This window comes from Excalfactoria chinensis, chromosome 3, assembly GCF_039878825.1.
Source record: "Excalfactoria chinensis isolate bCotChi1 chromosome 3, bCotChi1.hap2, whole genome shotgun sequence".
Classification (NCBI taxonomy): domain Eukaryota; kingdom Metazoa; phylum Chordata; class Aves; order Galliformes; family Phasianidae; genus Excalfactoria; species Excalfactoria chinensis.
The window spans coordinates 81,344,940-81,363,244 of NC_092827.1; the positions used below are offsets into that span (position 1 = coordinate 81,344,940).

General features: G+C 34.7%; 1 protein-coding gene across 1 annotated transcript in view; it reads left to right on the plus strand.

The window, feature by feature from the left end:
• Window positions 1-18,305, plus strand: part of LRPPRC (leucine rich pentatricopeptide repeat containing) — an 88,355-nt gene that overhangs the window by 10,545 nt on the left and 59,505 nt on the right. Inside the window, exons 3-14 of the mRNA XM_072331971.1 lie at window positions 1,162-1,284; window positions 1,994-2,115; window positions 2,204-2,262; window positions 2,978-3,064; window positions 3,526-3,652; window positions 4,629-4,773; window positions 5,388-5,530; window positions 5,812-5,917; window positions 6,001-6,108; window positions 11,912-12,030; window positions 12,660-12,753; window positions 15,871-15,940. Of these exons, the coding sequence (XP_072188072.1) occupies window positions 1,162-1,284; window positions 1,994-2,115; window positions 2,204-2,262; window positions 2,978-3,064; window positions 3,526-3,652; window positions 4,629-4,773; window positions 5,388-5,530; window positions 5,812-5,917; window positions 6,001-6,108; window positions 11,912-12,030; window positions 12,660-12,753; window positions 15,871-15,940 (1,303 nt within the window). The remainder of the gene's footprint in view (window positions 1-1,161; window positions 1,285-1,993; window positions 2,116-2,203; window positions 2,263-2,977; window positions 3,065-3,525; window positions 3,653-4,628; window positions 4,774-5,387; window positions 5,531-5,811; window positions 5,918-6,000; window positions 6,109-11,911; window positions 12,031-12,659; window positions 12,754-15,870; window positions 15,941-18,305) is intronic.

Sequence of the window (18,305 nt, forward strand, 5' to 3'; positions counted from 1 at the left end):
GGACTTTTTTTTTTTTAACTTCTGCTTGGTAGATCTCCTTATTGTAAAAAGTGGCGTGTTTTGTCATTAATCATCTTCAGTGCATAATAGTGTCATAGCTTAAGCATTTCGGTATCCTGTTTAGTCAGTGTTAAATTTTGAAGATCCTATTGCATTTTATTTCATTATATGCAATATGCTTAAATATTTCAATGGATCAATATCTTTTTACATTTGTTTTTTTGATTATTTATGACGAAATGTGTGGCTGTGTACCACTTAAACACAAAGGTTTTTTCCATCTCTGTTTTCCACTGACATTCCTAATGACGGTCTGTCTAATGTTAGTGCTGAAAAAAGCATTCCAGTATACAGCTGTTGCTGTTTACCAGCAACTTCTCCTTTCAGCTTTAAACTTCAGTCATCGCACTGTCCCAGTAAAAACTGGAGGTTAAGAGTAGTTTCAGCAACAGCATAGCAACAGAAAACGAGTTTGATTAAAAGAGAAGGCAAGCTGAGTTGAATTATAGGCTTGTTGTTTTTTTATTTTTCCTGAATAAGATTAAAGTTTATTTACAGGTCTACATTGACACCAGTGAAAAATACAAAACCCTCTGCCAGGTGGATGAGTTTCAGTGGTGTCCTGTGATCTTCATGCTACTTTGTTTTAGGTCCTGTCAAGGCATCCTCTCTTGTAAAGCTTGATAAGATGTGACATATGGGTTCATGCACAGTCTGGTACTTTTGAAGAGGGTGACACCGTGATTTATCAGCTGTGTGAACTCTTCTTCTGGGAGAATGAAACCACCTTTCTTACCTAGAGCTATAAAACGATTTTCAAAAATGAGGATTTTTTAAAACATTATATAGATGGATGAGTGCTTATCTATTAAAAAATATGTATGATTGTGTGGACCAGTTACCTTAAAGTCTTAAATTTAGACAATAATATTCTATAAATGCATTTAAAATTGCTTCAATGTTATCTTTCAAATGAATTCCCAAAGAGTAGAGCTTAAAAATGTCTATACTCTTTTAAAGTTATAATTCCCAGCAGCTTTTACATCTGTAAAAGCACATCTGTTGTGGCATGACTGCTTCTGTGTTATTCGAGTGACTATTTCTGGTTTACTTGAATCCATTAATAATCCTTACTAATGTGTTTTGTTTTTTTTACTGTAGGTTGTCCAGGGAGTAACCAGACCTTGCTTTTGTTGCGTAGCTGTGGCGCTCTATTACCGGAGGTGTTGTCATCTGAAAGAACAGAGCTAGCCCATATGATATGGGACAAGATGAAAGAACTGGGTAGGTAGATTTTGTTAAAACATCCTTCTGGAGTAGTTGTATACTTCTATTGCTTTTTCTTTTTCTTTTTTTGTTTTGTTTTTTTGTTTTGTTTTGTAATAAAAAAATGGTTGCATTTTAATAGTGTTTAAGAGTTAGGTTATAATGGCTAAAATTCATTAGCAAATAAGCAGTAGGTTTTACTATTCAGGTGAGAGTCTTATTCCCTATTCTGGGAGTTATAGTGACATCTAGGGGTGTTAAAAGTATCTAAGATTTCTTTTTCTGGTGCTTAAACTTGATTATTTTTTTAATTATTATTGCGAAAATGTATTGTATTTTCTTTTAGATATTAGCTTGATTTATCTACTGGACTAAGTATTCCTAGTTCTGCCAGCTACATTATCAGATAATTTTTAATGTTATACATTTATATCTGTATGTTGTGTAGATTAACTTGCTGTGGACTAGCTTGCACATCAGCAGCAATGTACTTGTTCTGTTGTTCTGTTTTGGACTTTTGTGAACATAAAATATTTATGTTATTATGAATTTATGAACATAAAATATTATGTTAAATACATGTTACTGCAAAGGTGGATAACAGGAAGTAGCCTGACTATAAAGTTTATCCAGAATAAAGTTGATGGGAAGCTATTTGAGTGAACTGTAAAATCACGTTGACATTTAGGGAGTGTACATTAATACTGTTGTTGAAATATTTCCTTAGGTGCTGTCTATGACACGAGCCACTATAATGCTTTACTGAAAGTCTACCTTCAAAATGAGCATAAATTTTCTCCAACTGAGTTCTTAGCCAGAATGGAGGAAGCTAATGTGCAGCCCAATCGAGTAGGTATTCTTCAATGGTATTTTTTCCTCAATAACGGTATCCATCTGTTGGATAGAAATTGTTAAATTCTCCTTCTTGTTTTTGTAGGTTACATACCAAAGATTGATTGCTGCTTATTGCAATGAGGGTGACATTGAAGGAGCGAGGTATTCTTTTGCATTTATGTTGAAAAGAGTTTCTAAGAAATCTGTTTATCATATTCTCTACCGTTAATGTTAAAACTCATTTCAGTGTAATTCTTATAAATTGAGCAAAGCAAAGAGTATTAAGTATAATTTATTCAAGCACTGAATAGCGATTTTTTAGAGACAGCTGGAGCCTACGCAAACAAAATAAAACTGTGTGATACACCTGTGTTGGAATTAAATTGTATTTACGTTGTTCAGAAAATAACTTGTTTTGTCGTTTCTATAGCAGGTATGAAAAAGTATGAGGCATGAATGCTTACTGCCTGTGTAAGAAAATGGCCCCATTTGAGAACTAAATGGGAAAAGGAGGGAGTAGTAGTAATTCTTTTGTTACACAGGGCTTACTTCATGTCTGTCTAACTCTTGTTACATTAACTTTCAAGTTGCAGCAGTGTGATTGCTAGGCATGCGAAAGAAAAGAAAAAGGAAGATAGTAAGAAACCCAGCCCCACCCTTTTGCCTGTGCATATTTCAAAGTGGCAAGTACATTTCATGTGAAAAAAAGGAAAATAACTGAGTTTATGTTTGTATTATGTAGCAACCTAAGATATAATTTGTTCCTTTCTGATGATATAGCACTTGTCCAGCAGTGCAGTAATAGCTCAGTAGTTTCTTTTCAAATAAAAAAAATAAATAAATAAAAAGCCAACCATTTGCTGTCTTGTTTTTGCAGTAAGATTCTTGGATTTATGAAGAGCAAAGATCTCCCAATCACTGAAGCGGTATTCAGTAGCCTTGTGAAAGGTCATGCAAGATCAGGGTAATGCTAATATGTTAATACTCCTTATTTTTTGCTGTTACATAGAGTGACACCGTATAGAAAATGTTGCCACAAAATAGCATAATGGCTTTGCATAACATAAAATATCATCTTGTGATGCATTTTTGAAGCAAACAGGGCTTATTTTGCAAGGTAGCAATCTTTCTTGCCTGAAAATGTTGCATTTCAAAGCAAATTACTGTTCTTGTGTACTGTTTGAAAATTGGTTGCATTTAAACTTTTGAACCCTTTTAATTGTTTAAGCTAAAAAAGAATTAAAGTAATAGAAAAATAAAAAGATTTGTATTTTGACCTTTTAGAGTGTTAGTTAAAATAGGTTTCTTTGTGCTTGTTGCAGCCTTTGTTCCCAATAATTAATAACTAAATGATGAAATGTGGAAGTGACAGACAGCAGCATTATGATTAAAGCCACTGAGGGTCTTTCTTTTCAATTCTTCTAGTGATATCAAGAGTGCAGAAAATATCCTTTCTGTGATGAGGATGGCCGGTGTTGAGCCAGGTCCAGACACCTATTTATCCCTGCTGAATGTGTATGCTGAAAAGGGCGATGCTGATAGCATCAAGAAGGTATTGTAAGTTTGAATTTAAAGAAATGTGTTTGATCTTTTGTTCTGTTTAATATTGCAGGGCTTTCTCTCTATACAGGAGGAATAATACTGAATTTTATAACTAACTTCCTCATAGCAGAAATGTTTCTTTTATTTTCATTTTTTTACATCTAAATAGCTGGGTTAACTGAAAGCAGTTTCCTACTTCATGAAAAATATTCGTCTAATGATAGTTGCTTTTCACACTATGAGATGTGATGAAAATGGTTACCAGTGAGTGATTTAATAACTCAGGGATCTTACAACATCTGTCTCTTGAATGTGATATACATAAAAGTAAACCTCGATGATCCTGTTCCCATTCAAGGCATAGAATCCTTCCAGTAAACCTATTTATTTATTTAGGAGAGTTCATATCTGTATCTTAAATGTATATATGGCCTGTATAAGATTGATATTTTTGGCAACCCTTTGTGTAGTTGATTGTTTAAAGAATTCTCTCACCTTATTTTAATTTTAAAATTAAGGAAATATTTGGAAAGGAAATAGACAGGAAAACTGATTTAATTTAAATAGTGGTGGAAGGAGAAGTCCAAATCAGGGGCAAAATAGGAAATGTTACTTCCAATTTAAAGAAATATTCATCAGACACACATTAACAAAACTTTGATTAATTATTCTCTCCTTTTCATAGTGATTGCTTTAGAAAGCCATCTCATGATGGAAATACATCTGGTGTTTTAATGTATTACTAGATACTGTAGAAAAAATGCTATATCCCTTTTACCTGTCCATTTTTACTTTCTAAACATACTTGAGTTTCGGGAACTTAATTATTCTCTGCCTTTTGTGTACTTAACCCTGTTTATTTAAAAATGAACAAAACAAACAAACAAAAAGACTGCCAACAGATTTTTGTAAATATTGATCTTTTAATATATTCTCTTTCAGGTCAGAATTCACTCTTAAAATTATTTTTTTTTTCTTTTCTACAGACTCTAGAAGAGGTTGAGAAAACTGAAGGGTACCTTATGGATAGAGTTTTGATGCAGGTGATTTTTAGCCTTGCCAAAGCTGGATATCCTCAGTACATAGAAGACATTAAAGAACGCATAAGATTTGAAAAGGATTTGATTCCAGGTATGTTCTTGGTTACTCCATGGCATAAAAAATAGGGTTTTTTTTTTGTGTTTTTTTTTTTTTTTTGTGGCTTTGGGCATATACAGAAAATAGGATTCTTGCCATTAGTCTATGGATTTGCTGTGCTACTTTTAATTACATTTTTTGGAATGTGTAATGTAAACCAATTCTAATGTTTCTCATACAAAAATGAATATGTTTTTTAACTTGTGAAATTCATTAAGACTTCGTAGGAAAGCAGTAAGTGGTGGAGCCCTGTTAATAATAACTGTTAATTGCACTTAATACCTTTTTAAAATTTTATTCTCGACAAGTTCAGGTAGTTTGTAGGTAGTATCCTGTCATGCTACAGTGGTGATGCTTTGCTAATTTTTAGTATGATCCGTTTAGTGGGAAAAGTGAATTTCGTGATTGTACAAATAATTCTGTGAAGAGTAGTCTGTATTATTTTTGTAAAGAGTAATTTGACTAATCATATTAAAAAGTACGTCAGTGCTACATGCAAGATGTTTTCTTCCCTAGCTTTCACTACTTTCATTATTTAAGTGAGAAAATAGGTATGTGCTTTATGTTAACTTTGTTTTTTTCTTGTTTTCTGTTTTTTCACTTGCTAGATATGATGAACCTGTGTCTGACTCTGATAACTCATGGCTTTGAAGACATAAGTTTTCGTATTTTGAAGTCTTGCAATCATTCATCAAATGAAAATGTGGACCAGGGTAGCTTCTTCTTGCAGCACTGTGTAAATAGGAATATGGTATGCAGAATAATAATACTTTTTTCATAGTGTGCTTAAAACAATATTTATTTTGTTTAATGTAACTGTGGACATGGAAAAGAGTAGATTATTTTCTTTTTACCTGTTCTTAAAGAATCTCAGGTTCTAGTGCTTTGTGCCCATTTAAACAGCAAGTTGAAATTCACAAAAGGAGCATGTTTGGCATGTGTAATATGCACTGCCTTAACATTAGAAGACTTTGATGTTCTTAACAATTTAGAAACAATGAAAAATTTATTAATTCTTGAAATTCTTTACAGCCCATGAGCAAGTTGAAGCAGTTTTGTAAGGAGTTAAAAGAAGCAAAAATGCACTCGGCACCACTGGTATTTATTTTGCGCTGTGCTTTGGAGACCAACAGATCAGGTATACTTCTTATTTATTTTGTGTGTTTGTGTGTGGTTTTAAAGTACTTCGTCACTGCTTAATTATCCTGTGAATATTTCTAGACCTGGCTATCGATGTGATGAAGACCATGAAGGAGGAAGGCTTGCCAATCAGACCTCACTATTCCTGGCCACTGCTAGTTGCGTTCCAGAAAGAGAAGAATCTTAAAGGTTAGTATCTTTGTTCATCTTACTTTATTGTATACCTGAGGCACAAATCTTTACTAAAGCACCACCTGAAGATTTACTAGGCTTTCAAAAGTGAGCGAAGACCTTGCTGCATCTCTTAGTTAGCGGTGAATGTTTTTCCTTTGGAAAGGCTTTTTAAAACTCACCTTTCTTTGTTAATCATGATACAGTACTTCAAGTTTACGTGGCTTACCTTTGCATAGGAAGATGTGTGGAAGAGTTTCTTTTTAACTCTTTACATTCTTTCTACCTTCCAGTGTTTCTTCTCACTCCTCATTACTATTGAGAGCTTACTCTTGAAGAAACTGAAGTCTGAGAGAGCATTTACAAGTAAGGTTAAGCTATAATAGCTCTCTTGGACTTCAAATCCAATTCTTTTTTAAAAAATGACTTATTATCTACTTGATAAGCCACATGTGAGTTTAGTTATAATAATAAAAACTGCAGGAGAACTTACATTGCTGAATGTGAGAGCCTGACCTGACAGCATTCTGATTGAAGGACAGAAATGCTCAATCTTCAGGATTCTTAAGTAGATTTGAGCATTTAGCATACTTTCCCCTGTTACACATGGGGATGTCTACAGGATATGAATAAGAATTGAACAAATATTAAATTTTAGAGTACAGTATCTAATTCTTTGGTTTGCGTTATTGGTAATTCAGAAAGAATGGTATTGTAAAAAGATGCTTTTAACAGAAGTACTTCCCCCATGGGGAAACAAAAAACTGTCTTTTTCATCTTATCTCACCGTATAATGTGCTTTAGAATGAGATGCAGAGTTGTTAGTGTGACACTGGGTGACAAACAAAATGCACAAACAAAAAAAAAGTGCTTTTAGCAGACTCTTCATATCGCAATTTTATCTTAAATATACAGTCACATTCCAGTTTGGAAGAAATGCTGAAACAAGTATTCCCTAATTGTTTCTGGCTATAAAAATGTCTCAAGTCTCTTTCAAAAAGCCTTTGTGAAAACAATATTCAGGTTTTTATTAACTCTTTGGATTCTGATGTGCTAGACAACTTCCCAAGTTTAGCTTATTCCTGGTTTCAAGTGTTTGAAAGTTCAGTAATATTTTATGTCTGTCAGTGATTTAGTTTGGTCCTTTGTGATTTAATTGGGAGTACAGAGTTGCCAAAGATAAGTAAGATGAAATTGTGTCATAGTTCTGTATATGCAGGTGACGCCTGAATGAAAAAGGCTGGCTGCTGCTGCCAAGAAGATTTCACTTTGGTTAGGAAGATGCAAGAGATGCTGGAAGTGGTAGATTCAGACATAGCTCCCAAAGCTGAAGCTGTATCAGTGTGTTCAGAGAAACTCCAGTTTCGGATTGCTTTTGGTTTCCACAAGTTCAGAGATTTCCTTTATTTTTGACTCCTACTGCAGAAGTCAATTGTGCTTTGGCTAGGGGTTCCTACTGGTAGTCATGGGAGCGAATTAAGAAGAGAATGGTTGGAGAACAGGTATTATACCCTAACTCTCACTTTCTTTAACATATCCTAGAAAACCATTCATAGAAATAACAGAGAAAACAATAATGCTTCAGTGAGGATCTGAAGGTGACAACAGACAGTAAGTGAGCAGAGTGGTGCTTTATAGAAGCTAAATAAATAAAACAACAGGTCTGTGCAAACAAAGATACAGGCACCGTATCACAGCTCAGACTAAAAAGGAACTAATAATTCCTTTCTCTGCAAAGTAGTAACGCCTGGCCTGATGTGTATCGTTTTGCATCACAGTATGGGTAAGTTTTTGAAAACAAAAAGTTCTAGGGGGAAAAAAACCTACTAAAAATCTAATAGGAAGTAGACAGCGGACCTAAATCTTTAAAGAACACACAATATAAGCAACAACTTGTGTAGAACTTCAGGGGATATTGCCTGAATCAGTATAGATAGTATGACCCAAGCAATTATATAACCAGTAGCAACATTTAATTGCACATTTATCTAATGTTTATTATAACAAAAGCTGACATGGGATATCAAAGAAGATTCCCTTACTTTTCTGTTATGGAATTGAAGCTGAAAGAAATAAGCGTGAAATAGTGGCTAAGAGGAATAAAGCTAAATAGGGCAATTGTTCAAATATACCTTAGAGAACTTAACCAGTCTGAACTAGCAGCCAGCGCTTTTGAGTCATTTTACACAGGCAGATAATTTCAGAGTGGATATGCTTGCTTTAAGGTATATTCTTTATGTTAAGTGCTAACTTCCGTAACGCTTATCTAAATAAATACTGTTAGGCTTAGGAATGAAAATATATAAAAGGGTTTAAAAGAGCTGTAGATCTGAAAAGGTAATTGGCGTTGAGATTCATCTTGTATATAAGCTGAAATGCCTATTTAAGTTAAGCATGTTTGGCTAATAACTGAACATGTTATTTCACTCCTTCATATTCTATGGAGTGACTTTAGTTGTTTTTAAAGGCAGTAACTGACTTAGAAGAAAAACAGAAAACTGTAGTTTCCCATTAAACTGTTCTGGTTATACAGAAAGCACAGCTTGTGAATGATTATTCAATTTTTACTATGCCTCTAGTATAAAAAGTTGGATGAAGAGAGGTGAATAAGTGTGAGTCCACACAGACAAATGAGTAATGAGAAGTTTCCCCAAGTAATTCTTGAGGCAGTGTTTTGAAGACACATCTCTCCAGCCACAAAATTCTGACTGCATCTCAGATTAATAGCAGAAATATGGCAGAATGTTAAGACTTTTTCCTGAACACCTCCTTATTCTCTGTAGAATAGAATCATAGAATCACAAGGTTAGAAAAGATATACAAGATCATCTAGTCCAACTGTCCTCCGGTTACCGTAGCTACAGCAAACCACTAAACCACATCTCGTAGCTCTTCATCCAGACAAAGTTTATTCGTTTGCAGAATTACTTTAAGCCAAATTTTGCTGCCTTTTACCATGTGGAGCTGTACTTACGTGCCTTAAAAATTCCCCCTTTCTGGTGGGGACCATGTTAGTAAGGAGGAACACTTTTATGAAGCTTGAGAAATGAAAGATAAACTGAAATGTGAGTCCCTCACTTTTCTTGAGAAGCAGCAACTTGCTGTGCTGTATCACAGACATTATGGCCATCTTATGATAAATGTCTTTTGCATTTGTGTTTGAATATATTTATTTCAACCTGGAAAGACGCTTTCTTACCTCTGCTGGGGTGTTCCAGTACTATTTCCAGCTGTGATAAAAGTTAGATTGTGTTTTGTTCCCTGCAACTGTCCTCTTAGAACTTATGTATTTAACTTTTATTGTTCAGCTTTTGCACTATGATGTCTCAAAAACCTCTTCTTGATCAACTGGAGTAGTGGCTGGAGAAATTTACTGTGAGGTCCTATTGGTCAGTGCAACTATTGTGCATCTAGGAAAAAAGAACTTAAAGTTTCTTGTGTCATTTGCTGTGAATAAAAATTCTAAAACTTGGTGTCTGCACGATTTGTATCTAAGATACAGACTTTTTGAATGAAAATTGCAGACTTTTTGAATGAACTGTTCTGTGGTTCACAGAGACCAATCTTTGACACAAGGAAAATGAACTCTAGTGATGCACAGAGTCTGACCAAAAGACTATTCGGTTGTGGCTTTTTGTTTTTTCCTATTGTTCAGTATAGTTTTTAGTCACACCTGATCTTCTAGATCAATATTCTCCAATATAATGGACTATAGTCTATTAGGGTGTGGGGACACTGTTGATTGGAGAAAAAAAAAAAAAAAGTGTGTATATACATATAGATATATATAGTATTTATATATTTATACATATATATATAGTATTCCATTTTTTGGTGTTTTTTTTTTGTTTTTTTTTTTTTTTTTTTTGTATGTTCTGTATGTACAGGATATATTGGCATAGTCATACATGTATGTAATTCCTAACTAAACAAACAACTATTCTGAGGCTTCATTCTCAGATCCGAGACTGGTGTTCTAAGTCCATGTAGTTGCATTTCTTTCTTTATTTTACTCTGTTCTTTGGTACCTGAGGAAAGAGAAGTTTTAAGTGCGTTTTCTAATACTGTGATAAGGTACAAGCGGTTTCTAAAAAATCAACTGTATATCACCTTGTGTTACCATTTCATGATAAGATAAATACAAAACTGTAGGACCTTTATTTTTGTTAACTTTCTATTCCAAAATAAATTGCACATCAGGCATTGTAGGAATGAAGAAGTGAGAGGAGTGGCAGCACTCTTTTTCTTTTTTTCCAAGTTTGGCCTTAATTTGGCCATGTGCAGTACTTCAGTATTTTGCTGATGTACCTCCTTAATTTTCATCCCAGTCTTCTGCTCACGTCCTAACCTTCACATGTGCTGTTACCTGCTCAGTTGTTGTCCCAGGTCATTCAGTGTTTTTGTGAGAAATGGCTACCTGGAAATGGTTATGCTTAACGAGTCCCTTTATTTAGTACTTTGATCAAGGTATAACATTTGAACTTGAATCTCCTGATTTTTACCACACTTCATTCAGCTGAAGAGGGTTTAATATACTTGCTGAGAAGATGAAAACATTAAGTAAGTTAAGTAGAAAGTAGCTGTCAAGATTTCAAAGGTATCAGGAAAGATTTGCTGCAATTAATTCTTTATTCATATTTTCACATATTCTGGGCCAAAATCAGAGTTTTGTTTAAGGCAAACTCGAACAGATGATGCGACTTTAATCTAGTGTGACTTGCCTGCATGTATTTGCAAGTGCTCAAAGGGAATTCACATTTGATTATTTGCACCATAGTGCACTGCATAAAATATTCATGGAAGTGTCACTTTTCCATAGGTGGCACTCCAGGGCAAAGACAGGGACTTTGGGAAACTTTACATTTTAAAGTAATAAGTATGAAATGCAAGTTGAAAAAAACATATGCTGTTTGGAACTGGTGTCCTGCAGCAACTGACAAATCATTTTTAGACCAGCAGAAATGATAATACCTGTATTGGTTTTGACAGAGGTTCGGAGTTTGCTTGCTAGGGTTATTGCAAGAAGTTTCTGCACACCAGAAGAGTGTGAACAATTAAACAGCATGAAGTGTACTCTAAAACTCTATGACGTTATTGTTAAGCTCTGTTAAGATTTGGCTTCCATCGTCTTCAAAAGCGCATCTACAGAAGTAACGTGTGAATTGATCTGAATCATGTAGAAGTTGTAACACAGCTTCACCGGGGCTTTGGAGACTCCAGTCTTTCTGAATTTCCGTTTTGAAGCTGATGCATTGATACAGGCAGTAGTTAACTCATTTGTTGATGAAAATGTTACTTGTGTTAAACAGATCTTAAAAAGCTCTAAATAAAAATGTAAGAATGGATCTTGCCTTACTAAGTGGGATTGGGTTCTGGGAACAAAGCTAAGAATTTATTACATGCTGATGAATGTACTTCTAACTTGAAATCATTTGATTCTTTGCGCTGAATTTCAGATTGTTTTTTATGCATAGTAATATAGGCATATATAACTTTAGAAGATGATTTGCAATATAAATGATAGTAACAATCATTTTAACTATGTTGGAAAATAACTTTCTGTACTATCAGTGTGTTAGCTAGCAAAGCGTTTCTTGGTTTTGTGCAGCGTGCAACAGGCAGTCTAGCAGATCTATTTCAAGTTTCACAATTAAGATCTTCATTAACACTTCAAATAAAAATGCACTATTTTCCCCGACAGTTTCAAGAAGGGAAATTGAGGAGACAAGTCTGGTTTTTGAAATGCAACATTTATTTTTAAATGTTTCTCCAGGTACTCATTTTTCTGCAGTGCTTAGCTTTACCCATTCTGTTTTGATAGGTGTCTTTGAGGTCCTCAAAGTGATGCATGAGTTGGGGGTGGAACTCAATGCAGAAACGTACACAGACTATGTTTTTAAAAATTTTGCTGATATTGAAACTGCCTGTGCCCAGATGAAGGTGAGTTTGCGTTTAGAATTCATGAAGGTGATTATTGCATGGTGTGTTTCTCTATGTTTTCTATGAAGGGTTTAGGTAGCTGTACTGCTCTAAATGTGAACTTGTGTGATCAAGCCTGTTTAGTATATTGAGTTTACTTTTGAAGTGGCCGTTGCTCTGTTTGTTTGCCCTGCTTTGTTCTTTCTCTGTTTCAGAGCTAACCTAAATACCATCCTTGGGTTTTGCTAGCTTTCTGTTTCTAGAAGTCAGAGATTAAATATATGAATTGCTTTTCTTCTGGGGATTAAAACAATGACCATGTCAGTAATAATTATTTCCAATGCAGTTTTTTTCTTATTTGATTCAAATTACAGACGTGAGAGATCCTCTGCCACTCTTTTTGCAATTGTTGACTCTCTTTTCCATTGATTTTGATACAAAAACTGGTTAAATTTTGACTAGCAACTCATTCAGTTAGTCGTGTAGGCATCTGTAGGGCATCTTTTAGGTTATCAACAGATATCAGTACAAAAATGCCAATAGTTTTTGGGAAGGAAGCATTTAAATATATATATATGTGTATATATATATATATATATATCAGAAAGTCTTCTTAGTGTTGGTTTTGTTTTTGTTTTTTTTTTCTCCAGGAAAATAACTGCCTCTTTGAAACTGATGGACTCTTTGTAGCACGAATTAGACATGAAGCAGGACATGGAAGACTGAAAAATGTTGTTTCTCTATGTAAGTATATTTCATGTTACATGTTACTACATACTCAGTGCGGATAGATTGTATGCTAAGGGATTAAAGGCAATGATAGTACAATTGTACTTTCTATTGTAAAGACAATATGTGGGATGTCTGAGCAAAGGTTTCATTACACGAGGTTCTCTGTGACAAGATATCAAACTTGAAACTTCTAATTCTGGACGACATATCGTGGTTAAATTGTCTTTTAATATTGAGGTTGGTCATAACATTGCATATATCATATTTAGCAAAGCTGTGATCGTGATAGGATGTTGAGCACTTAAAAAAGCAATTTGCCTTACACAAAAACTGAAAAGACTTGGCACAGGAGTTGGTCTTGTTTTCTGTTTGTGGCAAAAATTTCTTGTGATGGTAGTCTAACTGTGTTTTCGAAGTACTACAGAATAATTTATGAACAAACCAGCTTTAAAAAGCTCAATGTCATTGATGTTAACCTGAGGGTACTCTGCAGGTTTGTTTGCCAATGGAAGTTGTGTATGAATTTGATGGGGTAATTAGGTTATGGAGTTGTAAGCATTACTTAATCACTTAAGAGTACTCTTCAAAGACTGTTCTGATGGTCACTGGCTGCAAAGATTAATATATTTCATTGATTAAAAGTATGCAATGGGATGATTTGCTTGGTTAAATAGTAATACATGTTTCTCTTCAGAATTAAAAACATATGTATGTTTTTATTTGTCTGTTATACTGAGTTCATAATAAAACTGTTGATTTTGGACTAAGTCTGATGGGGAAAAAAAAATATCCCTCAAACAACAGCTATTTCCAGCTATTTCTGTATAACATTAAGGGAGAAGCTTAAGCAGACTCCTCCTGTAATAGTCTCTGACTTCTCTAACTAATGAAGGAAGAACTAAGCTGTGACCCTGGGAGGCTGTGCTGAGGCTTGAAAAATAGCATTAACCATAATCATATAGTAAAACAGGGTAATCCTGGTGTTCATTTAAAGATGGAAAAAAAAATCACAGCAAGAAGCTGAATTTGACATTAAAACTTCAAGAGTGTCCCTATGAAAGCTCAGATCAGTTTTTCTACTAGTATCTAAGTGAGTAAGAATAACAAAGAGTAGCTGTTAGTCAGTGATTTGTTCTAGTAATGAACATTTATCAGTTAGTGGATTTTTCAAGGTTTACCTTACATTTTGCTATTACTTTAGTTAGTTATTAGTACAACAGAAATGTTAAGTATGAAAAGTGTAGTTCTTGAAACAGCTTTGAATTTTATTTAATTTATTTAAGGGTAGCAATTTATTAGGATCATACAGTAGTACTACATAGGGTATGTTTTGTTTTATTGTCACGGCATTACTCTCACCTAGTGTATTGCTTAGCTGTTGCCTGGGTGTTGATTTTAAATTTAATAGTGGTATTACTTTTGATAAAGGCTATGGTTAATAATTCATGGAATCGTGCAAAATTTCTTTTGAACTTGAGCTTTAAAGTAAGATAACTCCTATATTAGTTTACCAAGTTGAAATGATGCTAGTAAACCTAATTAGCACCTATGAAAAGATAAGGCAAAGTTATTAAACAACTGAGTTTTTTTTGAATTGGCTTCTTTTGCAGCAATAGGAAGGGGGAAAAATAGATGCAATATGGAAAACAGTTGAAGATTGTCTCATCAGTGCAGTCAGGGGAGGCAGAGGCTGTGTACCAGAGCTGGTTGCTATCTAGGTGTATTGATTCAGTTTCTTCTACCTTATAATGTATAGATTTCTCCTACCGACAAGATGAAAACTGTGAAGCATCAGCTGAAGAATCTGGGCGCATAAGGCAGCGTACATGAGAGCTGCTTTTCCCCTCTATCATGCCATTCCATTCCACTTCATTGTCAGCCACTTGATTTTCTCAGACTTGTTTGTTGCTAAGGAAACCAGGTTGCCGATTGTCAGCAGCAGCTGAGCATACCAAAATGCTTTTTCTGCTCCTCATTTTATGAGCAAAAAGTTTCACTGGATGAGGATTTGTTTGGAGAGTTGCTTGAAAGCAGCTTCACCTGAGAATTTCAAATCAAAAGAGTTAAGCATATAAACTTAATTTTCTGAATACCCACTCTTAGGCTAAGGAGTAATTTTGTGTATTGTTCCTGCATTTTATTTCTCAGGTTCTCAAAGAGCTGGTGTTTTTATTGCAGCCCTTGCTGAAGGGGCCCAGCGTGTTCAGGGTTTTAGAGGGTTTAATGGTATTGTAGCAGTGAAGGCAAGAGAGGTGGCTTTGCACAGTGCCTGCATACTGCTGTTGTCCTTCTTTTCTGTACCGTAATGCTGGAATGAGAGACAGCAGTTGTAGAAGAACATAGAATGATTTGGAATATCTAGGGAAGGAAAGGTATAAAGTTGAGCGTATAGACCTAAATGTCTCTGAGAAGCCACTTATTGTTAAAATAATTTGAGTTTCCTTTGCATACATCCAATATTGCAACAATTCTGAATGTTAATATTAACAGCTTAGCGTTATTCAAAGGTGTTTCCTCCTCTTTTTCACCCCTTGCATTTAACTTAATTCAGTGGATAATGCATTAGACTGATAAAACTACTTTTTCTTTCTTGTCAAGCAATTTACACTGGCATAAGCACATTAAGTATTGTGGTTTTAAAAGAAAAAAAATTTAATGCCTATTTTAAGTCCGGTTTTCTGTCTAAAACGACTCAGTAAACCATTTTCCTGTGGTGTATTTTTTTTTTTTTCTCAGTATGCATTTCTCCAGTTTTCCTGATTAATTATATGGTTTTTATTTTGCTTTTTGGAATGGGGGATTTTGTTTTTCTTGTTACTTTCGTGCAGTGGAAATGCTTTTTCCTCTTCTTAATTTGCATGAAAAACGTATATGTTAACACATTTTCAACAATTAAGAACCAAACAATCTCTCTCTTGGAATATTTAAACCTTTAGGAAGGAAGCAGATTGAAAGCTGATAAAAGCCAGGACCTTTTCCAGTACCATAGCATTTGAAATTTGGATTTTGTTTGTCGGCAATTACTAAGTAACAAAATAGTTTTAACTTCTCGTTTACATGAGTAACTGATTGGTTGGAGTTTAGGGCTTTTTCAGAATGTCTGTTCAGAAATGCTGCTTTTATTTACAGTGTCTTCAGCAAGCACACCTCCTATAGATTACCGTCAGTTTAGGAACAGCCTCATTTTGGGATTTAGAAGGTAAGGTTGTATGAATACCCTTTTTATTCTCTACCTAAGGGTCCTCACTTTTGCCTTGCTGATCACCAGTCTCTGCAGTCTTTGCCCTCTTTCTTCCCCCAGCTCCACATTTGAGAATTTTTAAGTAGGATTTCAGCTGTAGCAGATCTGAGCAATATTTCTCTTTCTTTCTACTCTTCCTGGTTTCCTTGCCTCTACTATGTCTGAACATACTACTCTTCCTATTTATTTTGTAATATTTGACAGTATTCAAACTTATAAGGGCATTGAACACTTGAAATTTTATCTTTATGAACTTCTATGTTGATAAATCAATGTGCTCAATGACTCCCCCAAGGATTATCACTGTTAACCCTTAAATGGCTGCTTAATGAGAACTGAATACTAATAGAAGCCAGGCATACATCTGATAGCTGAAGCCACATTGACATGACTTGATATTCAGAGCTATTTAGCCTCAATTTGTAAGGAAGATTTTGTGCTACTTGCGGGGTTGTCTTAATTTATACGTTCTTCCATAAACTGAACAGGCACTTCTGTCATTCTTTTTGCTCCAGTCAAACATTAGACTGTGAATAAGGATGGATTTTTTTCAGTTCCACACCACAGAAATCACTTTAATATTACTTATTGCAAGAGTCTGAAGACTGCTTTAAAAGAATAAGTAATTTCCTGAACTTTTCTTAATGGCTATACAACCTAAATACGGTCACATTTCAAATTAGCAAAGCATACCAGATGAATACGGCCAAAATTATTATCTAGTAAATAGCAGGTTTTGTCTTGCTGATCATGTTCTACCAAGGGAAAAGAAGAAAAAGCAAACCAATGTTAAAACTGACTATAAGACCTTGACTTCGAAAGGATAAGTACAGTAGCATTTTAGATCCAGTTGGACTTGCTATTTTTGTAGTTGTCAGGCTTAGAATAATATGTTTCAGACAGTTAAACTCTTGTTTTAATTAATACAAATTTTCTGTCTGCAACTATAGAGAAATAATCAATTGAAGTAGGATTTGACCTAAAAAGGAAGGCAATGTTTGCCATGGTTCACCAATGCTACCATGAAATTCCCCGACTACAGGAGAATTGTGCAGGTGATCAGGGTGTGGTTTAGAGCAAATTGAAGGTGATATCAATGCGTACTGGGAAAATAACCTGAAAAATCATACCCACCTTAAGTAAAATAGTTACACTCCCAGGTGGTAAAACAGTCAGTCCAGTTGTGAGCCCAGACGTCCCATTTGGCTTTTTACTTCCTTCAGCTGACCGTGGTCATTAAGTATGGCCAAAGTGTTTTCAGTTCTGTAATATTTCCCTCACCTTTATTGTTACTTGGCTTCAAGAGCTGTATTATGAGGTTGGCTCTGCCTGAATTTTACCTATGTCTGAAAGCATGCCAATTCATTTATCCTTCTCCATTTTAATCTTAATGTCTTCAACAGCCTAAAAATGAAGCTTAAGCATACGATTGGATAAAATAAGAGAATATTGGGTATCACGATATATATTTTAAAAACCTGAGCACAGCAAAATTTCGTGCCTAGATGCTGGTCTCAAATGTTGAAATGAACAGAGTTTCAAACTGGTGTACAGAAGTCCAGTACACAGACACGTTAGGGACGCATGAACAATGTCTGTAGCAGACTAGTTTATGGATTTCTGTTGAAGCTGCTCTTTTCCAGTTATTGCTTCAAAGTATTCCCATTCTATCTACCTGATGTACCATTACTATTTCAGAGTCGAGTACTTTGGGAAATTGATGCGTTTGATATCTGCCGTTCATTGTCATGCTGTCAGTGGTGGAATGAGTTCACCCAAGAAAGCTTAACTAACCTCACAATAGCTTCTTTTTTTTCCTTTTTCTTTTTCTTTTTTTCCCTATATGCAGACCTGCATTTCTCTCATTTTCAGATATTTATTTAACACAAAGAATAAATGATTTGTGGACTTTGAACTTCCTAAGTAAAATAAAATTGTAAACTTCCGTGAATGCTTTGAAGTTTCCTGCAGCTGTTGAGAATGAAATCTCCTTTTCTTCTTAAAAAAAATTGTAGGAAAAATAAATTAAGGTGTTAAGCGTTTGATTTTTGTTCTGCCAGCCTTGTCTAGATTAATGCTGCTGCTTTATAGTTGTTGAAAAGTTGTAGTATTTAGGTAGAATTCCTATTATTTGTAGAGAATCAGAATGTGTTGGGCCTTTTATACTTCAGTGAAACGGTTAACGTTTGGTCTTAGGTATGATGTGCTCAGAACTGCTTTCCATTGAGTTCTGATCTCTTCTATAAAGGGAGAAAGGAGGAATCTTTGTTTTTACATTTATTGTCCGTTTCATCTCACTATAATAAACATTGTAGCCGAAGTG